The 20,320-nt window shown below is 42.5% G+C and overlaps 1 protein-coding gene across 2 annotated transcripts in view; it reads left to right on the top strand.

Moving 5' to 3' along the window:
• Positions 1–20,320, top strand: part of TUSC3 (tumor suppressor candidate 3) — a 357,616-nt gene that overhangs the window by 312,523 nt on the left and 24,773 nt on the right. For both annotated transcript variants that reach the window (XM_040418803.1, XM_040418804.1), the window contains exons 7-8: positions 809–872; positions 19,873–19,947. In XM_040418803.1, coding sequence (XP_040274737.1) covers positions 809–872; positions 19,873–19,947 — 139 coding nt within the window. The remainder of the gene's footprint in view (positions 1–808; positions 873–19,872; positions 19,948–20,320) is intronic.

Below are 20,320 nucleotides of genomic sequence, written 5' to 3'. Positions count from 1 at the left end.
CGTTTATTCAAGGGAGTCCATCAGCAGTTTTGACCATACTAAACTGCTGCCAGCACCAACTAGGGGCTAGGGAGAACAGTACAAATATACATTTTGTGTAACTTATTTTTCTCTCAGGAGTAGTGGGAATATGTACTTTTATTCTGACAGATTGTAAGTTTTAACTGCCCAGGAACTGCTTCACCACCTCTCCCCGCTGCCCTGAGTGACAGATATAGTTATTGTCTGGTTGGAGGCTAGAGCTGTCACTCAGCGTAGGGGGAGGGGCTGTGAAGCAGCTCAATGGAGAGAGCAGCAAGCGGAAACTTTCGAAGAATAAACCTCCATATTCACACTGCTACTGATGAGAAAAGCTCCACAAAAGGTATGTTTGCACTACACTCCTCAAACCCTACCTATTGCTGTCAGCAGTTTAGCATGGTCAAAACTGCTGACAGACTCCCTTTAAGCATTCACAGTTATTGTAGCAAGGAGCCTGGGGTGAGATGAGGCACGTGCTGCTTACTGCAAACGATGTATGTACTAGCAGTTAGCTTGTACTGCCTTTTCGATAGGGACAGAAGAGGTACCGGACGTAATCTCTCACGTCTGGACGTAATACGCTACCTCTTTGTCGCCAGTCTCACTTTACTGCCTCCTAAAACCAGTGACTGCACCATATAACAGATGAATAGAGGGCAGTCTGTCAATATGTGATGGCATAATAAGTTTGCTGTCCCTAAGTGTCTAGCAGGATGGGTAAACCTATAAAGATATGAATAAAATACAAGAGGACTGTGTTTATGACTACTAATTCTTCTCTTTTCAGAGTTACATTCACGGGAGCAGTCAGGCTCAGTTTGTGGCAGAATCTCATATTATCCTGTTGCTGAATATCCTTCCAATCACGTAAAATAAAATGCTTTTGTTATTGCTCTGTCATTTTTAACAATGACAAAAATGTCCTCCATACCCTGGCTGGTAGAGGTAAGTGCTTATAGTTTATAGCGCTGGGACTGTAATCAGCAGGAGTATGGGTTGTTACAAATAATATCTGCAATAATAATTTCATTGGCTTTCTAGTGTAATGTTCCCTGGAACTGTATTCTGTAGCAGGGCTAAACACTGTGCACGGCTCCGACTCTTTACAGATGGGATATATCACATTATTTGTAGCAAAGCGCGGGGAACGCCCGCGGTTACAGCAAGCATTAATTCCTATGGCTTTACTGTTAAAGAAAAACCATCACCATGAAAATGTAGTGTAATTTGTTATAGAGCAGGAGGAGCTGAGCAGATTGATTTACTGTATCATTTTATGGGAAAAGACTCAGTAAAACTTGTAATTCATTCATTTATATTCCTGCTCATTCTGAGCTTTGAAGTCCAGGAGGTGGTCCTATCAGTGATTGACAGCCTTCCCTCTATGACTGTGTTGACACTGACAGCTGTCAATCACTGATAGGACCGCCATCTGGACTTCAATCAGTGACTGTTAGCCTTCCCTCTATTACTGTGTATACACTGACAGCTGTCAATCACTGATAAGGACCGCCTCCTGGACTTCAATTAGTGACTGTTAGCCTTCCCTCTATTACTGTGTATACACTGACAGCTGTCAATCACTGATAAGGACCGCCTCCTGGACTTCAATTAGTGACTGTTAGCCTTCCCTCTATTACTGTGTATACACTGACAGCTGTCAATCACTGATAAGGACCGCCTCCTGGACTTAAAGCTCAAAATTAGCAGAGATATAAATGAATGGAATAAAAATTGTAATGAATCTTTCCCCACAAAATTATATATCAATCTGCTAAGCTTCTCCTGCTCTATGACATGCTGCCTGCAGATTACATGGCATTTTCATGGTGACAGGTTTCCTTTAACCCTTTCTACCCCGGATGTTTTTTGGGTTTTTTTTTGCGCTCCCTGCCTTCCCAGAGCCATAATTTTTTTTTTTTTCTGTTCAGATAGCCTTATGGGTTTTTTTTTTTTTTTTGTGGGACAAGTTGTACTTTCCAACATCACCATTTAATATTTCATATGATGTAGTGGGAAGTCTGAAAAAGATTCCAAATGGGGTGAAATTGCAAAAAAAAATAAAAAGGAATTCCGCCACAGTTTTACGGGTTTTTTGTTTAAAGCGTTCGGTGTGCAATAGAAATGACCAGTAACTTTAATTCTACAGGTCAGTATGAATCCGGCGATACATTATATGTGTAGTTTTTCTTGCGTTTATATAGTGATAAAATAATAAAAAAGTCAGTTTTATTTTTTCAGCACCATATTTTGACCCCTATAGACTATAATGGGGTCCGTTCGGTGTCCGCTCAGAACATGATTTTTGAGCGGAGACGAAAATAATACAGTTCATTTGGATAAAACTAACTGGGGGAGGGAAGTGTCGGAGGTAGGGCACGAACTGGCATGTCCACTCAATAAATAAATAGGATTTGTATTTATTAGTTGACTCATGTATAAAGTTTATATACGGGATACTGTATGTGTCCACAAGAGTGGTGGTCTTTTCCGGTTACCGGTAATCTGTCACCAGATTTCTTCTGCCCAATCTAAGAGAAGCATAAGTTAGGGACAGACACCAGCATGTGGTCACTTACTGGATGTTTCTGTGTTTCTGAGTCCTCCTATCCTGGGGCTCTCCACGCCCCCCCACTGCTGACACCTAACTGCTTACACTCAGCATAGGATAGAGCGGTCAGTCACTGGCTGGCAGGTGAAGTGATATTGAGGACACCAGGCACTAGCACAGCATGGACAGGACTCCTACGCTGGGCTTGGCTGCAGCTAGTAAAGAGTGATTTTTATGGAACCTATATCAAATTGGTGACCAAACGCAGGAATCGGTGTCTATGTGCTACTATATGCTGCTTTAAATAGGGCAGTTTAAACTTGACAAAAGATTCCCTTTAACCCTTTCAGTACAGAGCCACTTTCACCTTAAATCCCAGGCCGATTTTTGCAAATCTGGCATGCGTCACTTTGTGCTAAAAACTTTAGAACGCATTTACTTATCCAAGCCGTTCTGAGATTGTTTTCTCGTGACACATGGTACTTCATGACAGTCATAAATTTGAGTCAATATATTACACCTTTATTTATGAAAAAATCCCAAATTTACCAAAAATTGGGAAAAATTTACAATGTTCTAAATTTCAATTTCTCTACTTTTAAGACAGATAGTAATACCTCATAAAATAGTTACCAATCAACATTCCCCATATGTCTACTTTATGTTGGCATCATTTTGTAAATGTCTTTTTATTTGTTTGGGACGTTAGAAGACTTAAAATTTTAGAAGCAATTTTTTAACTTTTCACCAAAATTTCCAAAACCATTTTTTTAAGCACCAATTTAGTTATAAAGTGATTTTGAGGGGCTTATGTAATGGAAACCCCCCATAATTGTCCCCATTTTAGAAACTACACCCCTCTAATTATTTAAAATTTATGTTAACCCTTGATGTGTTCCACAAGAATTAAATGAAAATGGAGGTTAAATTTCAAAATTTCACTTTTTTGGTATATTTTTTATGTTAATCAATTTTTTCTTGCAACACAGCAAGGGTTAACAGCAAAATAAACCTCAATATGCATTACACTGATTCAGCAGTTTACAGAAATACCACATATGTGGCGGTAAACTGCTCTATGGGCATGTGCCAGTGGTCAGAAGGAAAGCAGCGCCATATGGATTTTGGAGGCAGATTTTGCTAGAATGTTTTTTAGGCGCCATTTTGTATTTGAAAACAACTTGAGGTACCCCTACAGTGTAAACCCCATTACGGAAACTAGACCCCTCAAGGAGTATTTCAAGGTGTGTAGTGAGTACTTTGACCCATCAGGTGTTTCACAGAATTAGGAAATATTTGGCTATGAAAATTAAAAAAAATTTCCAGAAAAAGTTGCTTTACTCCCACATTTTTCACTTTCACAAGGGCTAACAGGACAAATGGCACCCCACATTTTGTTACCCATTTCCCCCTTTATATGGCAACACCCCACATGTGCTCAAAAACGGATTCTTGAGCGCATGGCAGGGTTCAAAAGTGAAGGAACACCAGAGGGCTTTTGGAGGACAGATTCTGCAGCATTGGTTTTTGGAGCTATGTCGCATATGAAGTCAACCTGAGGTACCCCTACAGTGGAAACCCCTAAAAAGTGACCCCATTCCGGAAACTAGACCCCTCAAGGAGTACAGATATTCTAAATTCCCTACTGGGATTATCTCTACAGCAAGTAGTTGAGGAGCCAACCCGGAAGGAGGTCATTTTAGATTTAGTATTCACAAATGGGAATTTGGTATATGATATTACTGTAGGGGAAAGCTTGGGATCTAGTGATCACCAGTCAGTGTGGTTTACTATAAGTACAGTGACTGAGTCACACCACACAAAAACAAAAGTTTTAGATTTTAGAAAAACTGACTTTTCTAAAATTAGATTAGTGGTATACGAGTCCCTATCAGATTGGAACAGTTTCATTGGAGTCCAGGAGAAATGGGACTACTTAAAAGAGGCACTATTGAAGGCAACAGAAAATTGCATTAGGCTTGTCAGTAAAAGCAAAAAAAGGAAGAGACCACTGTGGTACTCAGCAGAAGTGGCCAAAATCATTAAAAACAAAAAGATAGCATTTAGGAATTATAAAAAAAAAAAACGAGGATGACAAGCAAATTTATAAGATTAGGCAGAGAGAGGACAAACAAGTTATAAGAGCTTCTAAAGCACAGGCAGAAGAGAAATTAGCTCAGTCAGGGAAAAAAGGCGATAAGGCATTATTCAGATACATAAATGAAAAAAGGAAACTAAAACAAGGAATTACAAAATTAAAAACAAAAGAAGGAAGGTATATGGAAGAAGATAAAGAACTAGCTGAATGCCTCAATGAATACTTCTGTTCAGTCTTTACAAAGGAAAATGAAGGAAATGGACCTCAGTTAGGAAAGAAGACTAATGAATCTTTTGATGCATGTGTCTTTACAGAGGAAGAGGTTCTAAGTCAGCTGTCTAAAATCAATACAAATAAGTCACATTGGCCTGATGGGATACACCCAAAGCTATTAAAAGAGCTCAGCGGTGAACTAGCAAAACCATTAACAGATTTATTTAACCAATCACTGGCAACAGGAGTCGTCCCAGAAGATTGGAAATGAGCAAATGTTGTGCCCATTCACAAGAAAGGTAGTAGGGAGGAATCGGGCAACTATAGGCCAGTAAGCCTGACATCAATAGTGGGGAAATTAATGGAAACCATACTTAAGGAGAGGATTGTGGAACATCTAAAATCCCATGGATTGAAAGATGAAAAAGAGCATGGGTTTACTTCAGGGAGATCATGTCAATCTAATCTTATTGATTTTTTTGATTGGGTGACTAAAATAATAGATGGAGGAGGTGCAGTAGACTTCAGTAAGGCTTTTGATACTGTCCCACACAGAAGGCTTATCAATAAATTGCAGTCTTTGGGCTTGGACTCCCATATTGTTGAATGGATTAGGCAGTGGCTGAGGGACAGGCAACAGAGGGTTGTAGTCAATGGAGTATATTCAGACCAAGGTCTTGTTACCAGTGGGGTACCTCAGGGATCTGTTCTGGGACCCATATTGTTTAATATCTTTATCAGCGAAATTGCAGAAGGCCTCGATGGTAAGGTGTGTCTTTTTGCTGATGACACAAAGATTTGTAACAGGGTTGATGTTCCTGGAGGGATACACCAAATGGAAAAGGATTTAGGAAAACTAGAGGAATGGTCAAAAATCTGGCAACTAAAATTTAATGTTGATAAGTGCAAGATAATGCACCTGGGGCGTAAAAACCCAAGAGCAGAATATAAAATCAGTGATACAGTCCTAACCTCAGTATCTGAGGAAAGGGAGTTAGGGCTCATTATTTCAGAAGACTTAAAGGTAGGCAGACAATGTCATAGAGCAGCAGGAAATGCTAGCAGAATGCTTGGGTGTATAGGGAGAGACATTACCAGTAGAAAGAGGGAGGTGCTCATACTGCTCTACAGAGCACTAGTGAGACCTCATTTGGAGTATTGTGCTCAGTACTGGAGACCATATCTCCAGAAGGATATTGATACTTTGGAGAGAGTTCAGAGAAGAGCTACTAAACTAGTACATGGATTGCAGGATAAAAGTACTCAGTATATTGGGCAGACTAAATGGGCCAAATGGTTCTTATCTGCCGACACATTCTATGTTTCTATTTAAAGGTGTGTAGTGAGCACTTTGACCCATCAGGCGTTTCACAGAATTAGGAAATACTTAGCTGTGAAAATGAAAAATTACCATTTTTTTCCAGAAAAAGTAGCTTTACACCCACATTTTTCACTTTCACAAGGGGTAACCGGACAAAATGCACCCCACATTTTGTTACCCAATTCCCCGGCAACACCCCATATGTGCTTGTAGCCTGCTGTATTGGCGCACAGCATGGCTCTAGAGGCAAAGTGCAAACATTTTAAGTGGTGGAAAGGGAACGTTTCAGCAAACAAGTGTCTTACAGAAGGCAGAAACCCTTGTTAAAGGATTTCAAAGCACATATTTGTGAAAATGAAAAATTACTAGCAGACCCCAATTTTTCACTTTCACAAGGGGTTAAAGGAGAAAATGCACCCCTATGTGTTCCCCATTTTCTCCCCATTCGGGTAGCACCCCATATATGCTTGTAGCCTGCTGTATGGGCGCACAGCAGGGCTCTAGAGACAAACTGCAAAATATGGATTTTGCAGGCCTGAATAAACAGACATAGATTTTAGGTGACATGTCGCATGTTAAAAAATTCCTGAGGTCCCCAGAAAATTAAAACCCCCAAAAAGTGACCCCATTTTGGAAAGAGCACACATTGTGGAAAGTGGTGGAAAGGACACTTTTGACCAAACAGGTGTATTACAAAAATGAATATGTAGTGGTTGGTGAAAAGTGGATATGTAAGCTATGTGGACTAAATCAGATATAAGGTGGTAAAATTATGGGGTACTTCAAGGATGAAATTATTCCATGCATGAGTGATAGATTCTGAAACAATCCTTGATGCACAGGCTAGGTTTTTCAGGGCAGGTTTCGCAATGGTGAATGGTGTCTTTCCTTATCCCCCTTTTGGAATACACCCTGCATCTTTTTTGGGTCCTTCCCATTCTCTCTTTTTGGGGGACTTCACAAGGGAAATGTTGCCTTGGTACAACTCGGGCACGGTAACTTACAGAAGTACTGAGACCCTCCATTGCTTGGTTTGAAAAAATTAGGGTCTTTATCACCACCTCTTGAAATTGTAGGAATATTCTTGGATGGCCTCTAGATCTAAATAGCACAAACACATTGTACAGCGCCCTCTGTACAATGTGTAAGGCTAGCTTTTTGTACCACACTTTTGTTTTTCGTGTGGCATTGTAGGGCTTCAGAACTTGATCCCCCCCATGTGTTTATTGTAGTCCAGGATGCAGTCTGGCTTGGGTACAGTGGTTGTGGTACCTCGTACAGCGGCAGGGGAGCTGGTGTTACTGTGAATGGTGGTCAGTAAAAGGACATCCCTCTTGTCCTTGTACTTAACCGCCAACTTGTTCTGATGAAGGAGAGCACTGCTTTCTCCTTTTCTTAGTGGTTGCCCTACCACGGATCTAGGGAGGTCTCTCTGATTTGTGCGTACTGTGCCGCATGCCACAGTACCTCTGGAAGCTAGGGACTGGAACAGTGGTAGACTGGTGTAGTAATTATCCACGTAGAGATGGTAACCCTTATCCAGCAGTGGGTGCAGTAAGTCCCACACTATCTTCCCACTAACTCCTAGGACGAGGGGGCATTCTGGGGGTTCAATCCGGGTATCCCTCCCTTCGTAAACCCGGAACTTATGAGTTTACCAAGAGCTACTCTCACAGACTTTATACATTTTTATGCCATACCTTGCCCGCTTGCTGGGCACGTACTGGCGGAATCTTACCCTCGCTTTAAAAAGTAATAGGGATTAGTCTAAGCAGACATTTTGTTCTGGGGTGTACACTTCTGAGAACTTTGCGTTGAAGTGGTCAAGGATGGGCCTAATTTTGAACAAATGCATGGTCATTCTGACAGTCAAATGCATGGTCATTCTGGGTTGGGCACTGTGCATGTTGTAAATCCAAAATTTCAGAATTGCTTGGAATCTATTACTGGCCATGGCATTACTGTAAATTGGAGTGTGGTACAAGACATCCGCACTCCAATACTGATTAATCTTTTTTTTTTTTACTAGGCCCATATGCAGCAAGAGCCCCCAAAAGGTCATCATCTCTGCTGCATTTACTGGGGTCCAACCTTGGGGTCTAGCGTATGGTGTTGTGGGGTTCTAGGAAATAAATTGCTGGGCGTATAAATTTGTTTGGGTTCCCATCAAATTTATAAAATCTTCAGAGAAAAAGATTTAAAAAAATTCAATTTCTGTGAAGCCCAAACAATCTATCTGAATTCCTGAGCTGCCCACAAACTCAGGAATTTGGTGCTGATAATCCTCAGGGAGTGGGGTCCATATGGGGTCACTCTGGGGGGCTGTCTCCACTGCTACCCTGGGGTGCCTTCTAGAGGGTCCCTCATCACATGATGATGAGGGGGTAGAGTAGTAGAGGAAAATGGCATCCTCTTCTCCCTCACTGGCCGACTCATATACGCGTATGCCTCTTCAGCTGAGTATACTCGTTGGGACGGACAGGCCATTTTTATTTTATTGGGGTGTAACGTGTGAAATATGTAATGTAAAACTTTATTTAGTGTGGGGTGTGTATGAGGTGCTTTCACACATGAAGCGGCTTGTAATAAATTGGAAATTAAATTTAGGAGAAAAAAGGGAGAAGGAGAAAAGGAGAAAAAAAATTAGCAAAATTTTTTTTTCTTCTGCACAAAAAAAAAAGCGGTGAAAAATGAGTAGATGCGATTAGTAATGGACACTACTGATCGGTGCTCAGTGGTTTCAAAATGCACGCACGCAGATGGTGCGTTCGTGCAAAATACTAAACTGACACTAACTGAAATTTGATTTATATATATATATATATATATATATATATATATAGAACAAAGAAATCGGACTGCACTCCAGTTGTGTCTTCAATGAAAAAAGGTTTATTCACCCATAAGTGGCACAAGCGACGTTTCGGCTCGCAATGAGCCTTTCTCAAGCATTGAGAAAGGCTCATTGCGAGCCGAAACGTCGCTTGTGCCACTTATGGGTGAATAAACCTTTTTTCATTGAAGACACAACTGGAGTGCAGTCCGATTTCTTTGTTCCGTATCAGTGGGTAAGCACCAGTTACCATACTCGGACCTGCACCCTCTCTACTTGATTTCTGTTTTGGTGGTGCTGCTGGTAATTTTTTTCCATATATATATATATATATATATATATATATATATATATATATATATATATATATATATATATACAGGGCTTTTTTTCTCAGAGAAAAGGTGGTGGAACTCACCCCCCCTCCCCTGGTCACGCCCCTACCCACCCCTAGGACCGCCCCCTAAAACCGCCCCTTTAGAGAACAGGGATACAAGTAAAATTTGGGGGGGCTATAAAAGTCCAGCCCAGCAAAGAAACCCCCCAGATGGGGATGGCACTGTTAATGGGGGATCTGGGGATGGCACTGTTAATGGGGGATCTGGGGATGGCACTGTTAATGGGGGATCTGGGGATGGCACTGTTAATGGGGGATCTGGGGATGGCACTGTTAATGGGGGATCTGGGGATGGCACTGTTATGGGGGATCTGTGGATGGCATCCACAGATCCCCCATCCTATAACAGTGCCATCCACAGACCCCCCCCCCCCCCCATCCTATAACAGTGCCATCCACAGACCCCCCCCCATCCTATAACAGTGCCATCCACAGACCCCCCCCCCACCCCATAACAGTGCCATCCACGGACCCCCCACCCCATAACAGTGCCATCCACAGACCCCCCACCCCATAACAGTGCCATCCACAGACCCCCTTCCACCCCATAACAGTGCCATCCACAGACCCCACCATTTTATAACAGTGCCATCCACAGACCCCCCCACCCCATAACAGTGCCATCCACAGACCCCCCCACCCCATAACAGTGCCATCCACAGACCCCCCTCCACCCCATAACAGTGCCATCCACAGACCCCCCCATCCTATAACAGTGCCATCCACAGACCCCCCCACCCCATAACAGTGCCATCCACAGACCCCCCCCACCCCATAACAGTGCCATCCACAGACCCCCCCCCACCCCATAACAGTGCCATCCACAGACCCCCCCCACCCCATAACAGTGCCATCCATAGACCCCCCCACCCCATAACAGTGCCATCCACAGACCCCCCCCACCCCATAACAGTGCCATCCACAGACCCCCCCACCCCATAACAGTGCCATCCACAGACCCCCCCCCACCCCATAACAGTGTCATCCACAGACCCCCCATTGCCGCTCCAGTACAGTTATAAAATGTGTAATTAAATTAATAATGATTCATGCTGCCCCCTCTGTAGTATAACATTCAATATATTGTACTCACAGGGCTACTGTTATCGTAATGCAGGCCGGCCGGGCAGACGAGCGGCAGCGTCACTGACTGACGTCACGTGCCTGCGCCGCCTACTTCATTCATAAATGAATGAGCAAAAGCAAACTACACAGAATGTAGCAAATAATCATATGAAACACAGAGAGAGAATGCACCAAACAGATATGCTACTGACTATACTGGGAAGTCATAAATGCAGGTATTAAAAGCTGAGACTTTCGCCAATATATTCCAGTCAGGAAAATATCGGAGCCCATCATGCACACCATAGTTAGAGCAGTGGTTAGGACCCTCTGCCATGCTAAGTGACCGTGACGTGGTGCATGATGGGCTCCGATATTTTCCTGACTGGAATATATTGGCGAAAGTCTCAGCTTTTAATACCTGCATTTATGACTTCCCAGTATAGTCAGTAGCATATCTGTTTGGTGCATTCTCTCTCTGTGTTTCATATGATTATTTGCTACATTCTGTGTAGTTTGCTCTTGTGGTGCATGTGGACCGCGCCGACATCCTCCATTGTATGCATATTTTGCTGGGGATAGTCGATTACTGCGGTCCACATGCGGTGGGGCTGCTCCCCCAATGAAAGACACGCCACAGTGTTAGGGGCTGAGCAGCTCCTCCAGAATTGACACTATATTTCTGTGTTTCTATATGTATATATATATATATATATATATATATATATATATAGTCCAGAAAAATGAACAGCACTCCAATGTATAGTGAAAAAATAAGAACTCCTTTAATCCCTTTAATCACCCATGCGGTGCAACGTTTCGGCTCAGTACTAGAGCCTTTTTCAAGCCTTATATATATAAGTAACTACCTACCACTAACTTCAGGTCTTTTTTCACAGAAAAAAAAATAAAAAATGTGCAGATGTACCGTATTTTTCGCCCTATAAGACGCACTTCCCCTCCCCCCCCCCCCCCCAAAAGTGGTGGAAAAATAGCAGTGCGTCATATGGGGCAAATGCTGCGCCCGTCCGGTGATTATGCTGAGAGGGAGGAGGGGCTGGGGGCCGGCATCTGTTTCTGTAATGGCAGCGGGGCCCGGTGCAGTCACTGTATTCTACTACACCAGGCCCCGCTCACTGTAGTATAAGGTAATCATATCTAACTTGTGGCTATTGTTTAAAGTATTCCAATCCTCTTAAATCTAGCGCTGTACTACTTACTACTAACTTCTTGGCAGTCAGGAGGCCGGGCGGGTGGGCGCTCGTAGCGTAGCTCACTGCGCCTGCGCCGCCCACTTTATGAATGAAGCAGGCGGCGCAGTGAGCATAGTGAGCTACGCTACGAGCGCCCACCCGGCCTCCTGACTGCCAAGAAGTTAGTTGTAAGTAGTACAGCGCTGCCATTGTAGAAACAGATGCCGGCCCCCATTTACTACACAGGGACACTGTTATGGGGGATCTGTGGATGACACATAAGATGCTATATATGTGTCATCCACAGATGCCCCCATAACAGTGCCATCCACAGATGCCCCCACAATGATCCCCCATAACAGTGCCATCCACATATGCCCCCATAACAGTGCCATCCACATATGCCCCATAACAGTGCCATCCACATATGCCCCATAACAGTGCCATCCACATATGCCCCCATAACAGTGCCATCCACATATGCCCCCATAACAGTGCCATCCACATATGCCCCCATAACAGTGCCATCCACATATGCCCCCATAACAGTGCCATCCACATATGCCCCCATAACAGTGCCATCCACATATGCCCCCATAACAGTGCCATCCACATATAGGGACGGAGGGTGGTTTAGGGATCTAGAACTGCTGCAAATGGGGGAAAAAAAATCACCGCAGCAGTTCCAGATGTTCTTCTTATTTTCTTCTTTTTTCTCTCTTTCAGCAGGTAGAATTGCTGATAAAGCGCAGTGGTGTGGAACCACAAATCCCAGCAGGTCAGATACAGCACAGAGGGACACAGGTCCGCTCTGCATGCAGTCACCAGCTAGAATGGAGGATCTGCCCTTTCCTGTGCAGCTGTAGTGCTGCCATTGGCTGGAGCGTTGTTCCCCAAGTTCAGCACCAGTCACCCCTGTACAAACCCTTTTCCAACCCCCTGCAGCTTACTGGATGAATGAAAAATCATCCGGAGCTGCGATTTGCCGGTCTGCAGAAATGGTCCAATCGCAGCGATCGATGCTGCACGGGGGCGGAAAAACCTCCCTCTCCCCCTTGGGAAGATGGCTGCCTGCCGTCCTGAGCAGCCATCATCACCCGGTCACCGAGCGATTTCGCTCGGGGACCAGGTGAACACAGCACCATAGCTCTACGGCGCTGGTATCCTACGGGTTAAAGGCAATCTGTCAGCAGAATGGTACCTATGACACTGGCTGACCTGTTACATGTGCACTTGGCAGCTGAAGGCATCTGTGTTGGTCCCATATGTGCCCTCATTGCTGAGAAAAATGAAGCTTTAATATATGCAAATGAGCCTCTAGGAGCAACGGGGGCGTTGTCATTACACCTAGAAGCTCCTCTTTCTCTGCAACTTCTGCTTCCTTTCCATTTTGATTGACAGGACTAGGTGTGATGACGTTTACATAGTCTGGTCCTGTCAATCAAAGTGCAGTGGGTGTGGCAGTTAGAGAGAGAGCTGAGCCTCTAGGTGTAATGACAACGCCCCTGTTGCTCCTAGAGGCTCATTTGCATATATTATAAATACCTTTTCTCAGCAATGCGATATATATATATGTAATTTATGAACATGGGCCCAACACAGATGTCTTCAGCTGCCAAGCACACATACAACAGGTGAGTTAGGTTCATAGGTTCAAATCTGCTGACAGATGCCCTTTAACATAAAGGCTTGAATTTGGGCCCACTGATACAATTCTTCTAACTATATGTACTACTATATGTATTCATCAATGCCAACCACGTAAAAATTACAAGCAGACTTTGACCAGTGACATTCTTTCTGTTCCATCTTATCTGCACTTTTGGCTGTTGCCTGAATCAGTATAGGAGAAAAGGGGGCTGGAGGGCTCCCTACATCTGGAGTACAGGTATTCACTCCCATTCTACCACCTACAGGACATATTCAGTAAATTGACATATGCAGAAGGTGCACATTGTTCTGCCATGTGTGGAGCTGTAACACTTATTGGCCCTGATTTATTATACCGTCACTCCAGAATTTTGGTGTGAAAGTCACAAAAATAGGGCTTTTGCGACTTTTTGCATTGCGCAGAATTTTGTGGCTTTTTGTATTTTTACACCACTCACTCCAGTTTTGTATTAAGAGTTAAAAAAAAATGTTGCAAAAAAAACGCAATCTCACTCCAGGAGGAGGGTGGAGCAGGAAAATTGGAGAAGCTTCTCTAGACAAAAGTGATGAGGATAAGACAAATTTATCAAGCAACATGAGACATTTGATAAATGTGGCATAAAGTTCTCCAACACAGACTCAAGCAAAACTGACTTCAAATTTCCCCCTCATGATAAATTCCCCCATTGTCTTTTACTCTATATAATTATGGACACAGAATAATAGATACCCTTTTATGCATAGGACTGGTACGGGTAGGAGTCTTGTGACCTCAGCAGGTGAGTTTAACCCCTTAGTGACCACCCATACGCCTTTTTACGGCGGTCACTAAGGGGCTTTAGGCTGGGCCGCCGCTTTTTTACGGCGGCCTAGTCTAAGTGCTGCACAGCTCCCCAGGTCCCCTCACATGAGAGCCGCGGCCCTGCTCTAACTGCCCGGACCGGAAGGAGTGCTGATCCAGGCTGTTTTAACACTTTACATGCCGCGGGCAATGGCGCGCAATGCCATTTTCATAGGTACAAATCTGCTGACAGATGCCCTTTAAAAATCCCATCTGTCTGCACTGCCCATCCATTTTTCAGACACAAAATAATCAGCCAACCCACCTGTGGGATGTGTCCAAGGTGTCTAACAACTGCTCACCCCATTCACCCATAGACATAAGATCAGGGGTGCACCTAGACCTTCTGTGACCACAGGCGAAAACTGAAAGCGAGCCCCCGCCCCCCATAGCAATTTCTTAACATAACCCCTTTGCCACAATGAAAGAGCTCATTGCCCATGGCCCTCTTGCCCCTACCTGGTACTGCCTGAGGCGATCGCCTCACCTAGCCTCATCGGTGGTGCAGCCCTGCATAAGATGAGGGGTTTGGTAGAGCAGGGTAATCTTTGCAGTGGCAAGTACCCGGTAGGTGTGGACAATCCCTTACTCAATTTAAGTAGTACTCTGTTGTAGTGGTGGCTCACTCCCTATTACCTATGGTATGTTGCTACCAACCCAATAGAGAGGACACCCTACCTCTCAAAAGAGGAGAAAGCTAAAGTAAAAATGTGTTGGGCAAGCACTCTAACATCAAACTCACATTTATTATATAAATATAATGATATCAGACACTATAAAATCAATATAAAATCAATTAAATCAAATAAATCGCAATGTTCAAAAAGGGGGCAAATAGTGTGCGCCATTATGAGAGTCCGTAATAAAAATAATGATCGCTTTTACCATACAAGTGCATATATTGCTCTTTGTTTCCTTATGGAGCCTGGAAGGTTGATGTTATGTCGACAAAAATAATCGCAAAGGATGCAAGTAGTGTTGTTACTGATACAATCCGAAGGGTAATAGCATCAGTAGTGATCATATATGATTTAGTCAGATTGTGACAGATGGTAGTGTCGGCTATTCAGCCGCTTACCTCTTTCCTTCAGGAGTTATTCATGGCGTCTCCGCTGGTGTTGCTGAGGGGCGAGCGGTGCGGGAAAGCTCCGGCGTCTCGCGTCGCACTCCTCGAATAGGTGTTATCGAGGTCTGTATTGACAAACTCTCGCGGGATCACACTTAGGGGATTTCTGTCTCGTCCGGAACTAACGTCTCTAGTATATAGAGTCAAAGCCCAGTTTTTTCAAATTCTTTTACGATGATGTCTGCATGGCCATGCAACTGGAAGTATTTCAACAGGTGTTCGGCGTTACCAGACGCGTTTCGGGATGTCACTACCCCTTCCTCAGTGGTTACGCTACACCTGTCTGCATCCATCTTATATGCTAGGTAAAGGTGGAGTCAATACATGGAAGCCGGATCCGAAATTTTGGATTGCATGTTTTCAATTTTTTTAAGGAACATTCATTGCGGTTTATTTGCAATTTATTTATTGCAATTTTTCTTCTTTTATATACTGTCTGCATCAGATACTATAGTTTACAATATCAATGATAGATATCAGATCTTGTTCAGCGTTAGGTTTCTACAGTATCTATCTTTAGTATGGTTCTTCTTTCATGCGTTTTCTTTGCGATTTTTTGTGATTTTTCTTTGTTTATTACTTTTTTATTTTTTATTGTTTAAAACACCAGATTAAATGTTATTCAAATATGTGGGCAGTTCAAGTTGATTTCAGCATCAACATAAAACATGGTGGAAAATCAGTATTATGTCATATCCTGATTGACAAATGGGTACATAGATCAAATCATTCAGATATTACAATCGGTGATAACATTACATACACTTAAGGGTGAATTCAGAGATGGGCCTAGACGGTGAAGAGGGTGGGGGCCCCAGGCCGAGGGGGCGTCACAGTACCGATAAACAGCCAGACATGCGACCCCCCATCGGACCAGGGGCACCCACCTACAAAAAGCCGAAGTGCTCCAACTTTAACCCTGCTGGTAGCAGAGTCCCAAATTCATATATCCGTCGGGATTCCATCCTTGACATCTGTTTAATAAAGTTCCCTCCTCTCCAGTGCTGGTCTACCTTTTCCAGTGCCATGAAAATGAGATTGGTTGGGTCGCTGTTATGGACTTCTTTGTAGTGTTTAGACAGAAAGTGTTTCTCTCAGCCTTTTCTAATGTTGGCTATGTGTTCAGCCAATCTCGTCTTTTGTAGTCGTTTGGTTCTACCAATTATACTATTGCATTGACACTGGATCAGGTAGACAACACCGGTAGAGTTACACGTAAGGCAGTCCTTTATCTGCCAGACAAATGCATTTTGTGTGGAAGAGACTGTTGTAGTCTTACGAGGTTTACTATTGATTTTGCACGCCATACATTTCCCACATTTGAAAAATCCCTTTAGATCCATCCAGGTACCCAGAAGGATTTTCTTCTTATTTTTAGATTTGACAGAGGGAGCTATTTTGATGCCCAAATTGGGTGCCTTGGTAAACGTAACCTGCGGAGATGTAGGTAGAAGATGACCTATCACTTTATCATTTAATATGTGATGCCAGTGTGTTCTTACTATTTTTAGTATTATTCTATAGTCATCATTAAAAGGAAGGATAATCCTACTATTGATCTCATTGGTTGTTTGGGATTTTTTTTTTCTTCCTCTCTACCATCTGATTATCAAGAAAGGTCTGTCTGTCTAATTTTCTGACCAAGAATGAGAATGAGAGAACTGTTCCTAGAGAAGGAATATCCAGATGAGATAGTGGGGGAGGCCTTAGAAAAGGTCAGACAATTAACATTCATCATAGCAGCCCATATCTAGTAACACACATGGTAGTCTTTAGCAACAAGCTTCTAATGGTGATTTTGTGTTTTTAGTATTTTGAATGGAGAGCAAACGAGAACTGCTTGGTTTTTCCATTGCTGTAGATATTGCATCCTAGTAATGTGCATTTCAAATAGCCTACCACATCGTAGAACATTGTTACGGCCCAGTGTTTGCTTCCTTCCAGATTTCTGATATCGATTTAGTGATCTATTTTCTTTTTTCTGAAAAGAGCGTCACAAGGAGACGAAGTCTGACACACAACACCCTGGTTACTGTAACATCTTTCTACAAGCCAGATGATATTTTGCCTTATTAAAGTGCAAATCTTATCATCTGCCAATAACATAATGATGATCGATACTGGAGCGAAGCATCTAGAATCAGATAATGAATCACGTGTCTTCAGGACTAGAACCATCTGTCATCTGTTCATTGAGCGTTCATCTGAAGATGAGCAAATTTGGGATCTGCATTAATAACGTAGCATCATCTTCTCTGTATAATTTTAATCTATTGATCGATTATTGAAGTGACTGGTTCTGTTGATTATTAGAGCCCTGTGCAGTTGGGTATAAGAAGGATTTAGTATAACAAAGCTAATAGGTTTTCTTGGTACTCTGAGTATCTCAAGCACTTTACCATCCAATTTGTAGATATATCATTTTCACACTTAAATCTGTAGTCTGATATTTGATCTTAAAATTTACAGTGAAATCTCTTTTAGGCACCCGAAATTGTATTGAAGAGTAGACTTCTAAGTAGTGGTCTTCCCAAAGTAGATGGGCAATATAATGTATGATGAAACTGGAAACCTGGTCTGGAAAAGGGGATGGCCTCTCAAATAGGTGGACTGTTGGCGTATGTTTCACTGTATGTTATATTCGTACACCAATGTGAAGGACCAGGGAACATAGTTTAGGACTGAATGTCTAATTGTATGGGCCCGTGAAGATTCTTAAAGGGTATTCTAATTCAACAAATAAATAGTATTCTTCATATAAAGAAAGAAATTATACAATTTTCTAATATTCTTTCTTTATCAGTTTCTTACAGTTTTCAAGAAACTCTACTTGTAGCCATTCAATGGGAAATTTCCTTGTTAAAGGGAGTCTGTCACCTCCTTTAGGCCCTATGAAGTACAGTACAGCCCCTGACTCCAGATCACTAATATACATATTCGTACTCACCAACTTTCCTTCATTGTGCACCTGCAAACTAGCACTGGAACATATTAAAAGGACTCATGAGTATGCCCATATAATCGAGAGGACTCCAGGATGAGTCATCTCAATGTATTCTAGTGCAAGTCTTTTGGTGCACAATGTAGGAATATGTGTGAGAATGGAGTCTGGGCAACAGTGTTATTCATGTACAGTAGCACTGCATATCAGAGGGCTCAGTGGAGATGACATTGGACATATCCATAAGAAAAAGTGGACAATCGTCTTCATAAATATGGTTTTCACCCAAACTTTTCTGGTTTAAATACATGTAGAAATTTGACCCGTTGTTTACAACAGCACTTAAGACCCATTTACACAGGGCAGTGATCGCCCAAAAGATAGTTTGTGCGAATGCACATTTCCAATCATTGCCTGTATAAACATGTCCAGCAATCAAACAATAAACAAGATAATCCATATTCAGTGAGCAAAAGAATAGCAGAGCAGACAGGAAGGAATTATAACCCTACCTTACACATTGTAATAGAAAGAGCACGCAGGCAGCTGTAAATAGAGGAAATGTATGTGAGAGCAATCATGGAAACTTTAGTCCATTACATGTGCAATCCTACCCACAGAAAGCCCTAGCAGCATCAAAACAAAGGTACATAACAGACCTGGAAAATATAATGAAACTGGTAAGCATTCAGACACATATAGTTAATTTTCAAGTCAAGACCTTTAACAAATATGTCCTTTGAGCAGTTAAGAAGATAGAAATCCCTTGGATACCATGATTTGTGTTCATCCCCATTTACAGTACCAAGATATAAAAATGTTATTAACTTTTTGTTCACTTTTTCTTCTGCGTGTAAACATGAAAGTGTAATTTAGAAAAGGGTTTTCCAATATTTTAAAAATGATGACCTGACCTCAGGATAGTAATACTACAATAAAATTTTGACTAGAACCTTCAGAATCACAGGTGCATATCCATGAGGCAAACATGATTATAAAAAAGAAAATGGCTGCACACCATTATACATACAAACAATAGAGCTAAGAAATGGGGATCATTCTATATAAAAGAGTCAATGGAAGCTCTTAGTGCACATATTTGATCAAACGTGTTGGTGGGTCCCTAACACTCGTATACTGCCTCTCTTTGTCCTCAGGATAGGTCATCAGTATCTGATCAGTGGGGGGTCCGACACCCTGGTTGCTGTTTGAGAAGTCAGCAGCGCTCCTGTGAGCTCCGCGGCCTTCTCTATGTTTACCAAGCACAGCAGCATACATTGTATATCGGCTGTGCTTGGTATCATGCTCAGCCTTCATTCATTTGAATGGGGCTGAGCTGCGCCCAGACCACGTGACCAATGAACGTGTCCTCACTGTCCTATGGAAAGCTGTTAGAAGGTCGCAGTGCTACTGTGAGCGCCGCTGACTTCTTGAACAGCTGATCGGCGAGGGCGTCGGATTCCCACTGATCAGATACGGATGACCTACCATGAGGATAGGTCATCAGTATTAACATCTTGGAAAACCCCTTTAATTTCTGTTCATATTCTGTAGACTTGATTGTGGATTTTACTTGCTCTGTTAAAGATCACTTTCTAGAGATTCCTTAACAACATTTTTAGATGCGGCAATAACCATGGGAATGGTCCTCCTTAATGAAGCTGCAACCTCAAAAGGAGATGTCGGAAAAAGAAGAAGTAAGTTAGTTTATGGCATCATTTTAAGAATTGAGTTTTCTTGGGTTTTATTTATTATATGAAACCTAAAACACATAAACAACTTTAAAGAGACTGCGATCACCCCTATAAACTAAAGTAATGCATCCATAGTATAAAAGACTGTATTTTAACCAGTAATTTTTATCTTTATATTCACTCTGGAACAGATGTGGTCCCACAAACCGGCTGTGTGATGGTTAAATCAGATTCTTGAGCGCACACAAAATGAGAAGGACTTCAGTGTTAGTCACCGCTATGCATCGCACGGCTGATTTGTGGCTGCACAGTAGGATAATCCTTTTAAACAGGGATTACTTCTACACCAATACTATACTATAAGTGAGCCCTTCCA

This window comes from Bufo bufo, chromosome 2, assembly GCF_905171765.1.
Source record: "Bufo bufo chromosome 2, aBufBuf1.1, whole genome shotgun sequence".
In the NCBI taxonomy this organism is placed as follows: Eukaryota; Metazoa; Chordata; class Amphibia; order Anura; family Bufonidae; genus Bufo; species Bufo bufo.
Note: the sequence above shows the minus strand (reverse complement) of the source record. Positions and strands in the feature narration are given on the sequence as shown.